The sequence below is a fragment of the Ambystoma mexicanum genome, chromosome 2q (genome assembly GCF_040938575.1).
Source record: "Ambystoma mexicanum isolate Mex_15411 chromosome 2q, UKY_AmexF1_1, whole genome shotgun sequence".
NCBI classification, from domain to species: Eukaryota; Metazoa; Chordata; class Amphibia; order Caudata; family Ambystomatidae; genus Ambystoma; species Ambystoma mexicanum.
The window spans coordinates 1,030,653,659-1,030,670,915 of NC_090924.1; the positions used below are offsets into that span (position 1 = coordinate 1,030,653,659).

At 46.7% G+C, this 17,257-nt stretch overlaps 1 protein-coding gene across 5 annotated transcripts in view; it reads right to left on the minus strand.

The window, feature by feature from the left end:
• ADAM22 (ADAM metallopeptidase domain 22) overlaps positions 1–16,257 on the minus strand; it is a 1,877,697-nt gene extending 1,861,440 nt beyond the window's left edge. For 3 of the 5 annotated variants that reach the window (XM_069648372.1, XM_069648371.1, XM_069648370.1), the window contains exons 1-2: positions 15,872–16,255; positions 15,433–15,590 (exon numbers count right to left, since the gene is read on the minus strand). In XM_069648372.1, coding sequence (XP_069504473.1) covers positions 15,433–15,590; positions 15,872–15,953 — 240 coding nt within the window. In that variant the 5' untranslated portion in view covers positions 15,954–16,255. Of the gene's footprint in view, positions 1–15,432; positions 15,591–15,871 lie in introns of all 5 variants that reach the window. The other 2 variants (XM_069648369.1, XM_069648368.1) reach the window with 1 other exon arrangement.
• Positions 16,258–17,257: the final 1,000 nt, after the last annotated feature.

Sequence of the window (17,257 nt, forward strand, 5' to 3'; positions counted from 1 at the left end):
TTGGAGTTGGGTCCATCCCAACTCACAGAGAACATCTTCGCCTACGGCCCAAGGTTCTCTGCCTCTTCGTAAGTCCTCTTCTCCGAATTCAAATCTCCCGGATTGGTCTCTGAGGATGCCAGCTTCCCTTGGTGCAGCTACCGGCCAGCTGCCTCTACCAAGAGTCACTGAGTCCTTTCTCCATCTCTACTTTATCCAGCGGGGTCCACCCCACCTAACGTCAAAGTCTCTTTCCAGTTGTTTCGAGGTCCTTTCATGCTTCTTTAAAGCCACCTCGTTGCAGTCTTTTCGTTATTCAGCGTAAGGTTATTTTTCATGTTTCTCTGCATCTTCTTCGTCACAGTTAAATTGGATCTTGTAGGTGATACAGAAGAAATCTTACAAAAGCAAACAGTAGTACTCTCAGGGTGGATGGTTATTAGATGGGTTGTAAGGTAAAGAGTTTAGGGAGGTTATTCACAGTACGGCAGTCCTTATCCCAATGAGGGGAGTCTCTCCCTAGTTCCTCCCGCATGTTATCACCCCTAGGAGGACTTTTGGTTAGTAGCCTCACCTCCCTAGCCTCATTGGGAAGGGCTCCCCTCTGCGGAGAAGTGATGAGATCCCGTGAATAGTCACATGGTGCAATTAAAATTAGGGAATCTCATGGAGCTAGCAAAGTTTAACATTTTTGACTTCTGTGTGTTAATCTTACGCTGCAAACTGATCCATATTCTTTCTAAAATTATGCTGATTTGCTCATACAGCAACCACGAAAGTCAAAGATGGTCCAAATGCACTGTAAAAGGTAGAGTCAAATCAAAGACCTCTTTAATGTCAGAAATAGAGATTAAATAGAGCAGGAGCTAAAATGAATTCTCATCATAGGCCAATTACCAAAGGAATCTCCCTTGATAAGTCACCACCCGTGTTTAGTCTAATCCGCACTTTAATATTTTCATATAACATCATCCAAGCCTTGAGCAGGCCATCCGGAATTTACCAATTTCTCAATTTAGCCCACAATATAGTATGATCAACAGGATCAAAAGTTGCAGACAAATCTAATCAACCCTGCTGTGATGATTCACAGGTTCTCGTCACTTCTCCCCAGGGGGGAGCCCGTCCCTGTGAGGCTATGGAGGTGAGGCTGCTACCCAATAGTCCCCGTAGGGATAGTAAAAAGTAGGAGGACCTCAGAGAGAGACTCGCCTCATGGACATAAGGACTGCAGTCCAGTGAAAGACCTCCCTAAACCCTTTTCCCAGAAACTATGGCCCTGTTGACTCCTTCCCCCTCCCAACCTGAACCTACTACTGTGTGTTATTGTGAAGTCTCTTCTATTGCATCTTTAAGACCAGATAGGATTGAGACGAAGATGAACCAAAGAAACATACAGCACAACAGTGAAAGGGATTAGCAAAGAACTGTGACAAGGTGGCCACTAGAAGGCATGAAGATAACTTCAATGGCTTTGACAACAAACATTGACGCCACACTGAGGTGAGCCCAGGAGTACAAAGTAAAGATAGAGGAAGGACTAAGTGCATTTGGGAGTAGGAAGAGCAACGAGGGAAGCTGGTGTCTGTCCTGCAGGACCAGTGAAATTCAAACCTGTGCTGCCCGAAGCATCGACAGACGGTCGATCTCAGAAGAAGAGGCCGAAAGGAATTAGGTGAGCCGTAGGGAACCCAACTCGCTGCAGAACCAAGAAGAAAACAGAGATGGCATGGCCTCTCCTAGGTGGACCATGTGGTCCATAAAACACGCTGAGACCCCCACAGCAACTGCTCTACAGAGCCGCACATGCCTGAGAGGAGAAAAGTAGGAAGACACGTTGAGCACGTGCAGGACGAACAGCGACCTGAGACCCTGGAAAGTAGTGATACCAAGAGTCAAGTATTCCTCGGGAGTGAACTCCCTCGTCACAGTGGGATACTCAGCATATGTGAAAAATACCAAAAGGACAAATAACTGCCAAGGAGTAATCGCCCCAATAATGAAGATAGAAGAAGTTCTATTAAAGTATCAACAATAAGAAGAAGAGTGGCTTAAGCCCTAACACCATTGTTCACAAATCCTTTGGAGGAAATAAAGAGACTTCTGAAGACTTGTGCAAAAGACTATCCAAGGATAGTTTACAAAACTCTTTCAGATAGACCAGGAAAAGGGAGTCATTCTACTGGTCCAAGTGTATTTGGTAAACATGAAAAGGTCTGATAATGGGCCAGCAATAAAAAAAGAATTGACAAAGCCTTAATTTTTCTGTTTGCAAATCCTTTGGAGGAAGTGAAGCCACTTTTAAAAACCTGTACAAAGAACTATGAAGGGATAAGTCTCCAAAATTCTTCCAGACAGACCAGGAGGAGGGAGTCATTCTCCTGGTCTAGGTATATTTGGTAAAATAAGACTCTATTGCGATGGACTGCTGTTAAATCAGCCTAAGACTAGATTGTTTTCGTCAGGAGAAGGGAGCCATTCTCCTGGTGACTAGGAAAAGATGTTCATTGAACCATTTTGTTTCTTGGTTTATTTGTCAGTAGTATGGACAGAGTTGTTCGTTTGGACAGAGCACGGCATATTGGTTTTTGACTTGCATCCTGATTGAGTTATTCTAGGTTGAGGTAGGGAAAGTTCCTCAAGAAACAGGGAGAGAAGAGGTTCTTTTCTTTATTTGAATAAAAGTCTATAGTCAATACCACCTTGTCAGCCTCCGTACTCCATCTCTCACCAATACATACAAGCCGTTTGCCTTTCCCACTGGTTGAAGCATGCAGAAAACATCAAATTATTCCATCCAGGACTTATACCCATTATTCTACGGAAACCAACCTGGAATTTGGTTAGTCTGAGGCAAAGGTCTTGCTGAAAATGTCTTAGTATTATTTCCAATATCTTAGGGAGGTTAGTAAACCGACTTCTACAACCTGGCTGTAGTGATTGCATCTCAAAGTTTCCTCAAGGAAGGTTGGCATGTCCTTAGTGATTGGTACAGCACTTCCAGCTTTGCCGAATCAAACTGGTGCTTGATTCTGTATCTAGAATATTGTCAATTTAAATCCTACAGTTCCTAAAGTATATATAAATGCATTCGATGACACACATTTCACACCTTTTGTAACATTGTAGATGCCGGAGGTTAACATAGTCTATACCATGAATGATTGCATGCTATACAGTTGTGCTCAAACTATTCTTCATTGATTCGACCAATAGTATCAGTTCTTGTGCAACGGCTGACAGGATGGGATGGAAATAATGGCAATTCTAGGCACCTAGAGCGCCTCCAAATGGAGGCACCAGGAAGCCCCCAATTTCTCACCGTAACATTTAATGCGATCGCCTAGGATTTGTCTAGGGCTGCATGCACACTTCTTTGTACCGGGTCTGGGCATTGCGTCTTGCAGCTTCACCAACACCAAAGAGAGCGAGACATATGAACTGAAACACAAACACACGGCTGCTGCTAGAGCACACTTTTAGCAACACAAATCTGGTAAAGGCCTAAGCATCACAAACATCGCCCCAAAAATAAGCTCTCGATGTGCACTTGATAATTCCAATGGAATTACAAGAATTGTCGAAAGCCGCCATAAAATACTCTGCCCTTATTGAGGGGTTGGTTTGGGGGGCCACGAATGGAATATTTGCCAGAAAGATGACTCTGTGATTTAACCACTCGCACCAAACAGCTGTGCAGAACATCTGCTCAGATCCCAGCAGGGCAACTCAACCCGTTCATCTGTCCAAGGTATATAGATTGGGTGCCCTGAAATTGGGTAATAATACAATTAGTTATTCCGGACGTTAGTATCAGGGCGAATCCAGTAAGAAGCGCTGTCATACAAAGATTGAGCAGGCGTTCAGGTCATTCTTTGGGAAAGGTTTGTGATGCGCTTGGAGTGTGGGAGTTGTACTATGTGTATGGCTGGGTGTAAGCACTGGATGGAAAAGGTTTGAATCCTTCGTAGCTGCCGGCGTCTGCTCTAGCCATGCTTCCATTGCTTTGAAAGGAGGGCAGAACCCATATGCACTTCACGATAGGCCCCTGGCTGAACTCCCAGTTCTGCGCGAGACCACAAGCATCCACAGTTACGTTTTATTCTTTTTGGGTATCGCCAGTGCGGTATATGTTGGGACGCTAGGCACAGCACGCTTGTGCGCCATGTCTGTGCATACCCGCACCACCCATAGAGGCTTATGTCGCATTGAGGAGTGATGAATGGAAAATAACTGAATTAATCATAACCACTGCCAGTTGCTAGGGGCAGCCTTCCAAACCATCCTCATTCAACTTTCTGTATCAGTATAACAGGCGACAAAAAAAAAGGGAAGGTTCAAACTCTTAAAGACATGTTTTAGACAAATGATAAGGCACCAAACCTTGCCACAGGGCAGGATGAATCCGATATTACAAAATCGTTTTTTTGGTCACTATGAGGGTTGGTGGATCACCACGGTAGACAGGGGATGATGGAGACCAAAGGGTACCGGTGATGGTAAAGGTGGGTAGGGTAAAGGGTAGACTTACTAGTATGGCGGTATGTATACAAGGCCAATTAAGGCCCTGTGGATGCAAGTGGTTTGTACCTGCATCATTGCTATGCAAATTGCATTCCTCCAGCTGCTATTTATTATTTATTTATTTATTTATTCGTATTTGTTAAGCGCACAGGCAGCCCATAGGGCATCGTGGCGCTGGTTACAGATATGAACATGACTTCTTGTACATACCGAGAAGTCATAACTTAGTTGCAATAGAAAGGTTTGCAGATATGAACATGACTTGTTATACATACATAGAGGTCATAACTTGGATGCAAGAGAAAAGTAGTAGTTATAGGTGTGTAGCTGTGGGTGAGGAGGAGAGAGAGGAGAGGGTGAGCATACACATGATGGGGGAATTAGTTGAACAAAGTGGTTTTCAGTTTTTTTCGGAAGGTGGTGAGAGAGGTTTCTGCTCTGAGCGTGCTAGGTAGTGCGTTCCATAGTTTAGGTGCGATGTAGGGGAAGCTTATTCCACCTGCTTTAGCTCGCTTGATGCGAGGGACCCTAAGTAGGTTAGTGTGGCATTGTCTCGTTGGCCTATTGGTGTGAGATCTAACTAGCGTGTCAGACAGGTATGAAGGTGCAGTCAGGTTAATACATTTGTGTGCGGTGGTAAGTATTTTAAATGTAATGCGCTCTTTAACAGGTAGCCAATGTGCTTCCCTTCTGGCTTTCGCAATGTGGTCTCTTTTAGGTATATTGAGGGCTGCTCTTAGTGCATTATTTTGTGTTATTTGAAGTTTATTGAGATTGGAGTTGGAAGTGCCCGCCAGTAGCGCATTACAATAGTCTAGTTTGGCTCCAATGGTGGCTCTGGCAATGGATAGGCAGTTATCTTTAGTTAGGAATGGTTTGATTGCATTGATAAGCTTGGTACTCAGGGCGGAAGCAGAGACAATGGAGTTGACTTGCTTCTCCATGGAGAGTGATGCGTCAATGTGGACTCCTAGTGTTTTTACCGAAGGTAGAACTGGGATGACACAATTGTCAATGCAGAAGTTGGTGAAGAGGGGGTCGAGGTTTGTGAGGGTGGGTTTTTGGCCGAGGATGAGGATTTCGGTCTTGTCTCCGTTAAGGCATAGACCGTTTGTGGCCATCCATGCTTGGATGGTGGCGTATATATTGTGGAGGGTGGCTGCGTCCTGGTGGTAGAGTCCTGTGAGCGGGAGGAGTACTTGGGTATCGTCAGCGTAGTTGGTGTATGTGATCCCAAGTGCGTCCAGTTTATCAAAGAGTGGTTTGGTGAAAAGATTATAGAGGGTAGGAGCCGTACATGAGCCCTGAGGGACTCCATACCTGATGGTGGTAGGCTCTGCGTTGGCTGTATTGGAAAACACTTTCATCACTCTACCTTCGAGGAAGGAGGTGATCCAATTTGTGGCTTGTTTAGAGAAATGTGCGGCCTGTGTGAGATGGTTGGTGAGGATGGCGTGGTCGACTAGATCAAATGCCGCTGAGAGGTCTAGGAGGAGCAGAAGGGCCGGCTTGCCTTTGTCTAGGATCAGGGTAATTTGATTCTTAAGATCTAGTAGGGCAGTTTCGGTGCCATGACCTTTGCGGAATCCAGACTGCCTTTTACCTAGGACAGAGTTGTTTTCTATGTAGGCCTGTATCTGCATATGTGCAGCTTTATCAAGGATTTTTAAGAGAAATGGAACCGTAGTAATAGGCCGATAATTGTTAGGTTGAGCAGGGTCCAGGGTTGGTTTCTTTAAGAGTGGGCGTACCCATGCCTCTTTAAGGCTGTCAGGAACATTGCCAGTCTTGAATGAGGCGTTAATGAATGCTGTGATGATTGGTGCGAGGGGGGTCGCACATTCTTTAATGATATTAGGGGGGCATATGTCGCCTTTACATCGAGATGGTTTGAGCTGTTTGAGGATGTGGAGAGTGTCTGACTCGGTGATTGGGGAGAAATCGAATTTGGAGGTGTGCTCGTCTTTGGTGTTATTGACGGAGAGGGTCTGCTGGGTGTGCAGTGCCTTAGAGTGTTCTGCTATTTTATTTTGAAGGAGGTCTATTTTATTTAACATTGCTGTTTGAATGCTGTTACACCAGGTCTCATCCTTAACAATCTCATCTGTGCAAATTGGGGGGATGGTGAGCTCTTTAAAGATGGTGAAGAGCTCTTTTGAGTGGGAGTTGGCTTCCAGGATACGTTTATTGTAGGTTTCTGATTTCGCCTGGAATATGGCATGTTTGTATTTTTTAGAGATACTGAGAAAGTCTACTTTGGTGGTGTCACATGGATTGGCCTGCCATGTTTTGAGGGCTTGGCGTTTGCATTGGCGTAGATTTAATAAGTCCTCCGTGAACCATGAGTTGGAGTGAAACGATTTTTTTGCTTTTTTGTTTTCAAGAGGGGCTGCGGTATTGATGGCGTGGGTGAGTGTGTCTTTGAGGATCTCTGCTAGTATGCAGGGGTCAGAGGAGAACGGTGGCGCTAGGCAAGGGATGTTGAGAAGGGGACGTATATTTTCTGCTGTAAGTTTTTTAGCACTTCTGGCTAGCATGGCCGGTGCTGGTATAAGAGGTGTGGAGTAGGAGGTTATGGGAATGCAGAATTGAAGGCAGTTGTGATCAGTCCATGGAAGGGCTGTGTTGGAGTTGAGGGTGGAGCCACAGTTGTGATCAGCTACCCAATCTAGGATACGGCCTTTGTTGTGGGTCGGGGCAGTGACTATTTGTGTGAATCCTAGATCTGTGAGGTTTCTGGTGAGGGTGATAGCTTCTTTGTCAAGTTTATCATTATATCCAAGGTTAAGGTCTCCTAAAAACAATGTTTTGGAAGTTTGTTTAATGTTTTTTCCAAGAAGATGGTTGACTATGCCTTTGAAGTTATTGGAGGGTCCTGGGGGTCTGTATATGACATGAATGTTTACTGTGTCTTTGGGGGAGAGGGTGAGTTTGGCTGAGAGGATGTCAATGGGGTCTTCCCCTGTGGTAGGAGTCTGTCTTAAGGCTAGGGTGTCTTTAAAGATTAGTGCGACTCCACCTCCCATTTTTGCTGATCTGTCTTGTCTTAGGATCGTGTAACCTGATGGTACAGCTAAGCTGATAGTTGGGCCAGAGGCAGGGTGCAGCCATGTTTCTGTTATGGCTAATATGTCTAGGTCTTGGTTGGTGATGATGTCATTGACTTCTAAAGCGTGGGCGTTGAGTGAGCGTACATTTAATAGAGCACATTTAAGGTGTTGGAGCTTATTTGGTAGAGTTGGCTTGAGGTTGGTACTAGGGGTACAGTTTTTGGTAGTGTGAGTAGGCTTGTTAGTCGAGTGATATCTGACTTCACAATGGTCGTGTGGGGTTGGAGCGAGCTTAGGGGACCTGATAGGGTGCTTGCGGGTTGTGGTGTATGGTGGGCAGCAGGTCTTGGCGTGAGTGCGAGAGCCTAGGCGTGAGTTTCTAGGTGTGACCTGCATGGGTGTGGAGAGGAGAGCTAGATGGGGTGTGCGTGTTCTGAGTCTGTATTGTCTGAGTAAGATCTCTGGAGGAGTGGCGTGTGTGGTGGTGTGTCTGGGCTCCATGAAGTGGCTGTTGGGTTGCCCTGAGGGCACGGAGTAGTCAGTAGTACTAGTCAGTAAGGTGTAGACTAGACCCGTGAAGAGGTACAGTGTGTGGCGGCAGTACATGTTGAGATAAGTTAGCGAGTAAAGTCTCAAGCGACCCTAAGGCGCAACACAATATCACAATGGTGTCTGGGCGACCATAAGGTGCTGCTACCATCGCTGACCTTGGTCTCCAGAACTGTGTTTGAAATCACGCCGTCAGGGCCGTTATTTGGGATTGACGGGGGTCGCAGCCACAGCCCCTGTGTTGCTACCCCTAAAATCTCCCTTGCTACCACTCTACAAAAATGTTTTAAAAATGTGTTTTAACTTAAGCTCCTGGAGTCGTGGGAGCCCCTGTGGCCCCTGCAGTGCGGGAGCCCACCATACCAGGTCTGGGGGTGCCCCGGCGCAGTCTTCACCCATCAGGGTAAAGGCTGGGCCAGGGCTTGTAGCGCGAGAAGGAAGCGCTCAGTAGGGGTTGGATCTCACCGTGCCATGCAGCACGTGCCACGTTCAGCCCCAACCCCTTCTCCTCCGGTTTCCTCGCGGCTCATATACAGGAACCAGGAAGCTCTCCCAGCTTCCTGGTTCCTGTTTGTGGGCAGCACGGAGGATCCGAGGGTGGCCTGGAGTGACAGACCAAGGTTTTTTTTTTTTAAATGTGATGTGTATTTTGCATGTGTGAAGTGTGTGTCAAATGTATATATGTGATATGGGTCAGTGAGTGAGTGACTGGTAGGTGAATGAGTATGAATGTGACGGTGTGTTTCAATGTTCTGGATGGGAATGTGTCTGTGTGGGGAATGCAATATGAGTGGATGCGAGAGAAGGTGTATGGGTTAGTGAGTGGTGGGTGAATTCCAGTGTGGAGAATGCAGTACAAGTGTGTGCAAGAGCTTTATGGGTGAGTGAATGATGGGTGAATGGGTATGAACGTAATTGTGTGTGTGAATGTTCTGGGTGAGTGCATGTCTGTATGGTGAATGCATTGTGAATGAATGTGAGAGGAGGGGGGGTGTGTGTGTGTATGTGTGCGTGCGTGCGTGTGCGTGTGTGTGTGTGTGTCTGGGGATCACTGGAGCATTTTGGACACATCCTTTATTTACTTTGCATGTTTGACTAGTATTGTCGGGCAAAGCCAAGTTCATATGTGTCATTAACTGCAAGATTGGCATTTTTGGTACAGCCAGTCTAGCCATTGCTTACTGTGACATGACATGTATTACGCAGTATCTTTGATAAAGCAAGCATGATAAATAGTGTTGCCTCACTAAATTGACGTTTTGCTGTAGCAGCCTGTATATTTCTTACTATTGCATGACCTTTTATTAACTGAGCATCTATGAACCAAGGATGTTAAGTGTTTCTATGGGTCTAGACTGGCTTACATTGGAGCCAGTTTGGATATTGGGACAAGTCACTTTTAATGGCCAAGCCAGCAGAAGTATTTTCTTACAGAGGGGTGCTGACATATATTGGCAGATCGAGCTTTGCTTAATGCCAGTGATACTATAAAAAAAAATAATCTCAAAGCAAACAAGAGTATGTTCTTATATGGGAATACTAGCATAGGTTGGTGGAGCCAGCATGGAAATATATATATTTATACTGGCATATATTGAAGGGACCTGCATGACCATGCATTGGGAAATGCGGGTGTGCAGTTTTGGTGACTTAGATTTATTGTACTTTTTTCCATGAGTAACCCTACACCCTACAAAACTGATTGCAAACTGTCTGGCCTTCTAAATGTTCACAGAAAGTGTGCTGTGTCATGCACCATTTTAACACATTATTGAAAACATTTTCTCATGGGAGGGGGAAAAATCCCCCTGGCCCAACAAACCTGTATTCGTTTGTTCGGGCCCCCTCGCTATGGTCAGTCCCAATAGCATATTTGTGACAAATATTTACACCCTCCAATAAAACAACTCACCAGCAATCACTGGTGGCTGGTTTATTTTGCAACCAGGCACTGCCCCCTTCTTTATACTCTAGGTGAAACATTTAAGCTTTTGTTAAAAAATATATTTTCTTCTTTCTCTTGGAGTAGTGCATACCACTGCAGAGGCACAATCATCATAGAGATTGCACACACATTGTGGTTGTGGCCGACCCAGTTGAGGTGTGCACTGTGCTTTGTTCAGGAGCTTAGGGGGTCTCAGCATGGCTCACAGGGGGGCCCAGATTTTGTGCTATGCCACTGATTGGGCTCTGCTCACCTTGAACGCATTCAAGTGTGATGTGAATGGTTGAGGGGGGCCACCAACTCGACTAGGACCCTGCTCTGGTACAACACTGTTATGGAAATAAGCGTTGGGCATGGAGTCTCAGAAGAGAGAGAGCCATGGAGTGACCCACCACTCCCTAATCAAACTCCTTCTTGGAAAGTGGTTTGTGGAAGCTTCATTTACAGGCCAGTCCTGGGGGGGGGGTGCGGGTTATTCAATAACGCACCTCGCACAGAGCTCTGAAAATCGTAGATGCATTGAGCCCGACTCTTGAGGGAAGTACGGCCCCACTCCCATCCCCACAAGTCATCCTGTTAAAAAAGTATGAAGAAGAATCATGTATTAAAGCTTAGGACATTAAGGTGTTATGTTCGGCTCTGGGTTGTGGGGAACAACATGTAGTTGCTTGTCACATAACTAAAAGATAAATGCACACAGAGACAGGTGGCTTCAGCTTACACCCGCACAATAGGTTTCTTCTATCCTAGTGGTAGCTGACTCCGATATATTCATAACAAGGGAACTTTGTTGATACTAATTCCTGGTCAATGATTTAATTTTCAGGCCTTGCTCGTGCAGCATTTTGCTCCTGGGTTAACAGACAGTACACGTCTTCCCAGTTCAGTGCTTTTTTGACATGTTTGACACATCAGTGCCACAGATAACGAGTACGTCTGTGTCCATCAATCTATATATGCTTCATACACTAGCTGTAGCCTGCTTTAGAGATGTTGGTTACCCTGTTAAAAGTACTGCATTATGTATGTTTTACATATAGGCTCCATATCGAATCTGGAAAATGATATTCCTCAAATGTGTGATCGTTGACAAATCTCGCCTCCCTCTGTTCTTCGGTTGCTATATCTGGCTGAAATGAGAGCACCTATAAATATGGGTGTTAGACGCATCTGAAGGTCGTGAGCCATCACTTCCCGTTATGTCACCTGGGGTGGGGTCAAACTACATCACTTCCTGTGATGTCATCAGAGGTCAAGGGCCATTTGATGTTACTTCCCCTGGCCTTTTGGTGAAATGACGTCCGTACACACCACCTCTTTCTGAGATTACAGAAGGCTCTCTTTGGAGGGACAATTTCATTAACTTTTCCCTTGTTGGCCTTTTCGAGCTTTTGTTTTCAGCTTCTGTACCAGCAACCACTGTGGGTCAAAACACCTGCTCAACCAACTTCCTGAGATCATTGACAAGTACCTTTAACTCCCCATCTCTGAGTTGAAGCTTCCTTAGCTTAATTCATCTTTTATAACAGGCGTTACCTGTGTTATCTTGCTTCCAAGACCAACAGGTTGCCCCTGAGCTATCCTTCTCATAACAGACTACACTTTATGTTGTCAGTTACCATAGGTAATGGCTTGGGTTCCAGTATTTTATGCTGCGTCTCGCTGATTCAGCCCTCTTCGGGCTGGTATGGGAACAGTTTATAAAGCTATGACACGTGAAGCCCCAAGTAACTCTTGCATTAATTGTATATGCTAACATTTGTATTTTTACACCTCTGTTATTTACACCCTCCTAACTATCAATCTGTTCTCGTGTTTCGATCTAACCCAGTCTAAAATAGAACCTGGCTTGCTATGGTGCGATATTCACGTCTAACTCTAAATGGTCTCCAGAATCGCCAAATTTAGTGTGTTTTTCATGATATCCTCACAGAATATGTATAGAATAATGTATAACTAACTTCAATTAAGATAAGTGGCCTAATTTGAATGATTGTGAATACCCGGCTGAAATGTATAGTTACGGAAGTCAATGAGCGCAATCAAACACTGAATAAAGGTCTAAGGTGTAAGAGAATTGAACCAGTCGAAGGTCCAGCATCTTTATTGCATCAGAGGGTGTCATTCTTCTGGATCAAAATTTGATGCAGTTGCTAGAGGATTTTGTTGACATGGGTTCCAAGAAAGTGCAATGCAGCAACGCATCAAGAAGAAGCCAATGTTGTGTTTCTCAATTAATTCCGCCCCTTCCAGCAGACAGGTGGGCTCCAGGGCCTTCCTGGGCAGCTTGGAAAGTCCCAGCTGTGCCCTTGCCACCTCAGTCTGGTCTTGCCGACTGAACAGGTGACTCCCCACCAATGTCTTCAAGATCCGCATCACTACGAGAACACCTTTCTCTGCTCCTCAACTCAAATGTTTATGAATAAAATAACTTAAAAAGAAATGCTACATGTAGCCAATTTGGTTTATTATAATGTTTGAAAGCAATGCTGACATCTTTGGGTGTATCCGCTCCATTGATCCATATACCGTGGAGGGATTTTCATAAAAGCCTTTGCAGAATGCGAACAATCCTTCGTTCTGGATACTGAGATCCTTGCAAACGTGTCACAAAATGTTGTAGACGGTGTGCAGTCAAAATATTGAAATAAAAATGTCGAATGACAAAAATGTCGAAAAGAAAACGTCGAAAAAAAAAGCTGAATCCTTTATTTTTTTATTTATAGTTATTTTTTGGCTCTCGTATGTAGACAAAAAAAAGGTCAAATAAAAAATTAATAAAAAAGGGGGTTTGGGGGGTACCCCCCATTTCGATTAATAAACGTTATAAAAAAAATCGACTTTTTCGATATTTTGACTTTCGACATTTTTATTTTCCGAGGTTTTGACTATGAACCATTGTAGATTATGGCATATTTGCAGGCTTTCTGCTTCCGGAAGTGGTTTCTTTTTAGGTTTGTAACAAGTGCAAAAAAGCGAATTCCCAGGTGTCCAGAAAGTGAGTAGACAGACGTCATGGGGCATGTTACGTCCAGCGCTGCGGCAGAGCGACGCCGGAAGTAGTCTCCCGCCGGCCCTCCGTGACTGACCTCTCAGTGGGGCGCCCACATGGCCCGGTGCAAGCCTCGAGATGCACATACGCCGTCTTTATTATGCAGGAGCAAAACGCTAACCTCGGCTCAATCATTTACGACCTTTATTTTACAACTAGGAGGCAAATGTATAACTCATAAATACTTCAGTAGTTTCAGCTGCACCAGTAGGCCGCGGCGCACAGCAGAGTGGCTTTTGAAATTACAACATGCACGATGGAAAGAATAGTGTAGATGACCAAACCCCGTGTTAGGAACAGTGTCTGACGAGGCTTTTAAATTCGAATTTTAGAACAATAGAGTCTTAATAGGAGAAACATAACAGCCGACAGGCACCCATATCTCACCTCCCCAGGAGTGATCGTGATATTCTGAGCACATGCTGGAGTTAAATCAGGTGCACCATTAATTGTGCTCGGTACAGCCTTTTATAATTAAGTTATGTGCACATTGTAAAAACATTTTCAGATATACACACCCATTTTCAAAAATGCATACAGGGCACATGCAAAATAGACAATTCGGGTTTGAAAGCAATTCGTTGGAATATAAAAAATGAAGGTTTGCAAGTATATAATACTACAGGACACACCGTGAGTGTTTCAGGTGCGTGTTCTAGTCATCATGACATCAAGCAGAGAAGAAGAGTGCAATTGACTACACAGGGGAGAGCGCAGGAGTGCAGTAGAGTGTCAGGGCACTGTCGTTTCACTTCACTTCAAAACTTCTCGCGCTGGGGTTTCTAGACCCTACAGGCCACACCCAAATCTTGGCCTTGATGCCCCGGCGGGGGAAGAGGTGCCAGCAACACGAGGAGCCACTCGAGAAGCAGGTAGGATACTGTTATTGAGCGCGCCTGGGGACCAATTCCGTTGGTGACGGTGCACTATACAAGTACCTTTAACATAACATAAAAAAGAAACCCAAACCTGCACTACTTTCCACCATGCAAGCCCCACCGCGAAAGATCCGACATAACAAAAGCGCAAAACGGGTGCCACGAGCGCATAGAGCCATCAGAAAATGGGCATCTGGGCAAACAACATTACAAATACACATTCATTGGTTATTCGGGTCATTGTGTCACAAAACACTTCAACAGATGCAAATTGAACACACTGACCCCTGCCCTCTGACAGTAGCCTCCCTTGGTGGGCTCTTGCAAATATTGACAGAACCACCATTCCTCAAAAAGCCACCCATGGGTGTTCAAGTGCACGGTTCACTGGTGTGCAAGCAAGCGTACACCGTGGGAGGGGGCGGCGGATGCGTGCAACCAGGGTCGGACTGGGCCATAAAATGACTCGGGCACCAATACAAAAGTGGCCCACACTTGCAAATGGCTATTACTCCCTTTTGTGACACTTTGAATAGTACACACGTTTTTTTCTTGGACAAAATGTGATGCAAAATGTGTATTTTTAAGGCTATTATTCAGCAACACTGCACTGGTGAAGTAACTCATCAAACTGGCCCAAAATGGCCAAAAAAGTGGCCCACTTTGACCACAAAACTGTCCCCATACCAGCATTGTGCGATTCTGGTTCGGTCATGGGCCTATTGCCCTATAGGCCAGTCCGAGCCTGGGTGCAACCCAGTGAAAGCAGAAAAGGCCCCGTCTGAAAGGTGGCACAGAATTGCAAAGGGTGCTGCATGTTTACCCCTCAGCTGGGTCATTATTGGCGTATATCACAGTGACGTATCTGCCAGGGGCCCGGGCTGCGTGCGCAGTGGGCGCATACTGCTTGCTTCCGTGTCCCTGCCTTCCCTTCTGAACGCACACAGGGTAGTGCACGAAGTAAGCCGTGTCCTCGAGGCACCGCCCTCTCCAGCACCCCAGCCAGAAAGGGGGGCCCAAATGCAGTGGGGCAGCTCTGCTCAAGGTGTACCTTCTAGGCTGGTTAAATGACAGGAACCCCATCCCCAACCCCCCAAAACCCGCCATCAACACCAGGACATGTAACTGAGGGCCACCCTACCAACTATCCACTTTTGTGTAGAGTTATTTTTACGGGGCGTCCCGTGGCCAGGCACATCTATCCTACTGAGAACGGTGTAGAATGTCCCCAAGAAAGGCCGGTGCAGAGCCGGGGTCGCTGGAGGTGCTCACCGTGAGTGGGGCGGGGGAGGGGGCGAGGGGGCCTGGGCTCCTGGCGGGCAGGTGGGGAGACGCTGCTGAGTTTGCACCGCAGTCAGGAAAGCAGGAGAAGGCGGGCGCCGCCACGGCCTTGGAGATCCCATCACCTGGGCTCCCATCAGCCCCACCCCCCAGCCTCACAGGCGTGCGGGTTACCTGCTCGGCGGGGGCGCCCTGCACCCTGGTGTTGAGCGAGCTGTGCCGAGTCTGCTTGCCGTCGGCCGTGCGGTAGATGAGGCGCAGCGGGACCACAGCCTCCCAGTCCGCGAATCCGTGCCCGTCCTTCCTCCGCATCTCCGCCAGCAAGGCGTCTCCTGGGGGGGAAGGAAGCAAAGGCGGGCGTCAGGCATGTGCACCGAGGACCCCACCACCCCATTCCGTGGGCTTCCCCATGCCTCGGTGAGACTGGGGCCGCAGCTGCCCTCGGGAGGAGGCAGCAGCGCCTCACGCCTGCACGGTCCACCGCCATCCAGGGATGGAGCGCTCTTCGGCAGCATCTTTATCGAGCAGCGGAGGTGCCGTGCAGAACGCGCCCGAAATAAACACACGCGCGGCAGCGCACCGCCGCCCGACCTGCTGCAGAGTGCAAACTTACCTGCCTGCATATACTGGCAGCTGGAGTACACCAGCACCCCCAAAACAAGCAGCATCGTGACCGCGGAATGCTCAGTCTGCATGGCCAGCGGGGCTCATCGCTCGCGCCCGGTATCACAGCAAGGTCTGCATTCTGCAGAAAACGAGGGGTTTCGGGCTCTCCTGTGCCCTGGGCCAGCCCTCAGGCGCGCGCCGCCTCCTCCTCACTGCCGCTGCTGCTGTCGCTGCTGCTGCATTGTGTTGCACTGGTTGGTTTCCATTAGGATTCTTGTGCTCCCACTGCATTGGGTGGTTGGCTCTGGCTAAGTGAATTCAAGCACCTCCCTTCTCATCCACATGCAGAACCACATCCTCGAGTACATCAATATCAGCCTCCCTGCAGAATCCACCTCCACGCGAAGAGATGCTAGCAGCCGGCTGGCGCTCTGGGAAATGTAGTCCTGCCCAGGCCTGGTTTGTCTGCCTCTGTTAGCGCGTATTTACGCGGTGCTACCCTTGGCCGAACATATCTACAACGTGATAGGAGAATGTCTATGGGCTGCAATTACATATAGACCCTTTAAATCCTCCCTAATTTGCACCAAGAATAAATAAGAGTTTACAGAAAAACGGTGCAAGGAACGCAAATATACATGTTGGCAAACATGTTATTAAAAGATTTAAGGTTAATACCTATCAACATGTCGACTCTACTAACGTTGAGAATGCCAACAGTCTTAAAAAAAAAGTTTCACAATACATATGAACCGTTATCTCACTCTATACCGCTACCTCACCAGCCTCATTTTAACTACAGAATTGGTGTAACCCACCTCACCTGCTATTTGATATCTACACAGCGCCCAATTACCAGTATATTTGTATAGTGCCTAACTGCCATTGTCAGAGCCTCGAAATGCTTTAGGTTGTCCGGGGGCTTGGCAGCACATAGTCTAGATGGGCATGATAAACAGTACGGTGCATTGCTGGAGAAGCACAGTACATGCCATTATGTATTTACAACCACATGCACAAGATAATGATGGCAGACATGACTAGCACTGAAACAAACGCTAGATTTAGCATTTTATTGGCGTGGGGTGCTGTGAAGAGAAGCACATTGGCTCCCCACCCAGGAGCGTATCACCTTCAAAACTCTATCCATTGCCCATAAGTGCCTCTCCAATACAAGCCCCACACCTATCCCACAGACTCACCAAAGCTCACGCCTCAAGACCCACCAAAACCCCTTACAGAGATCGACTGATAGTGCCCAAAGTAAAGAGATGCAAACCCAGCGGTTCAAGCATCCCCTACCCAACTGCTAAACTCTCAATGGTCCCCTCCCCCACACCCCCCGTGGGCACACAAATCCTTCTGGGCCTTCCGCAAAGAACCCAACACTCAG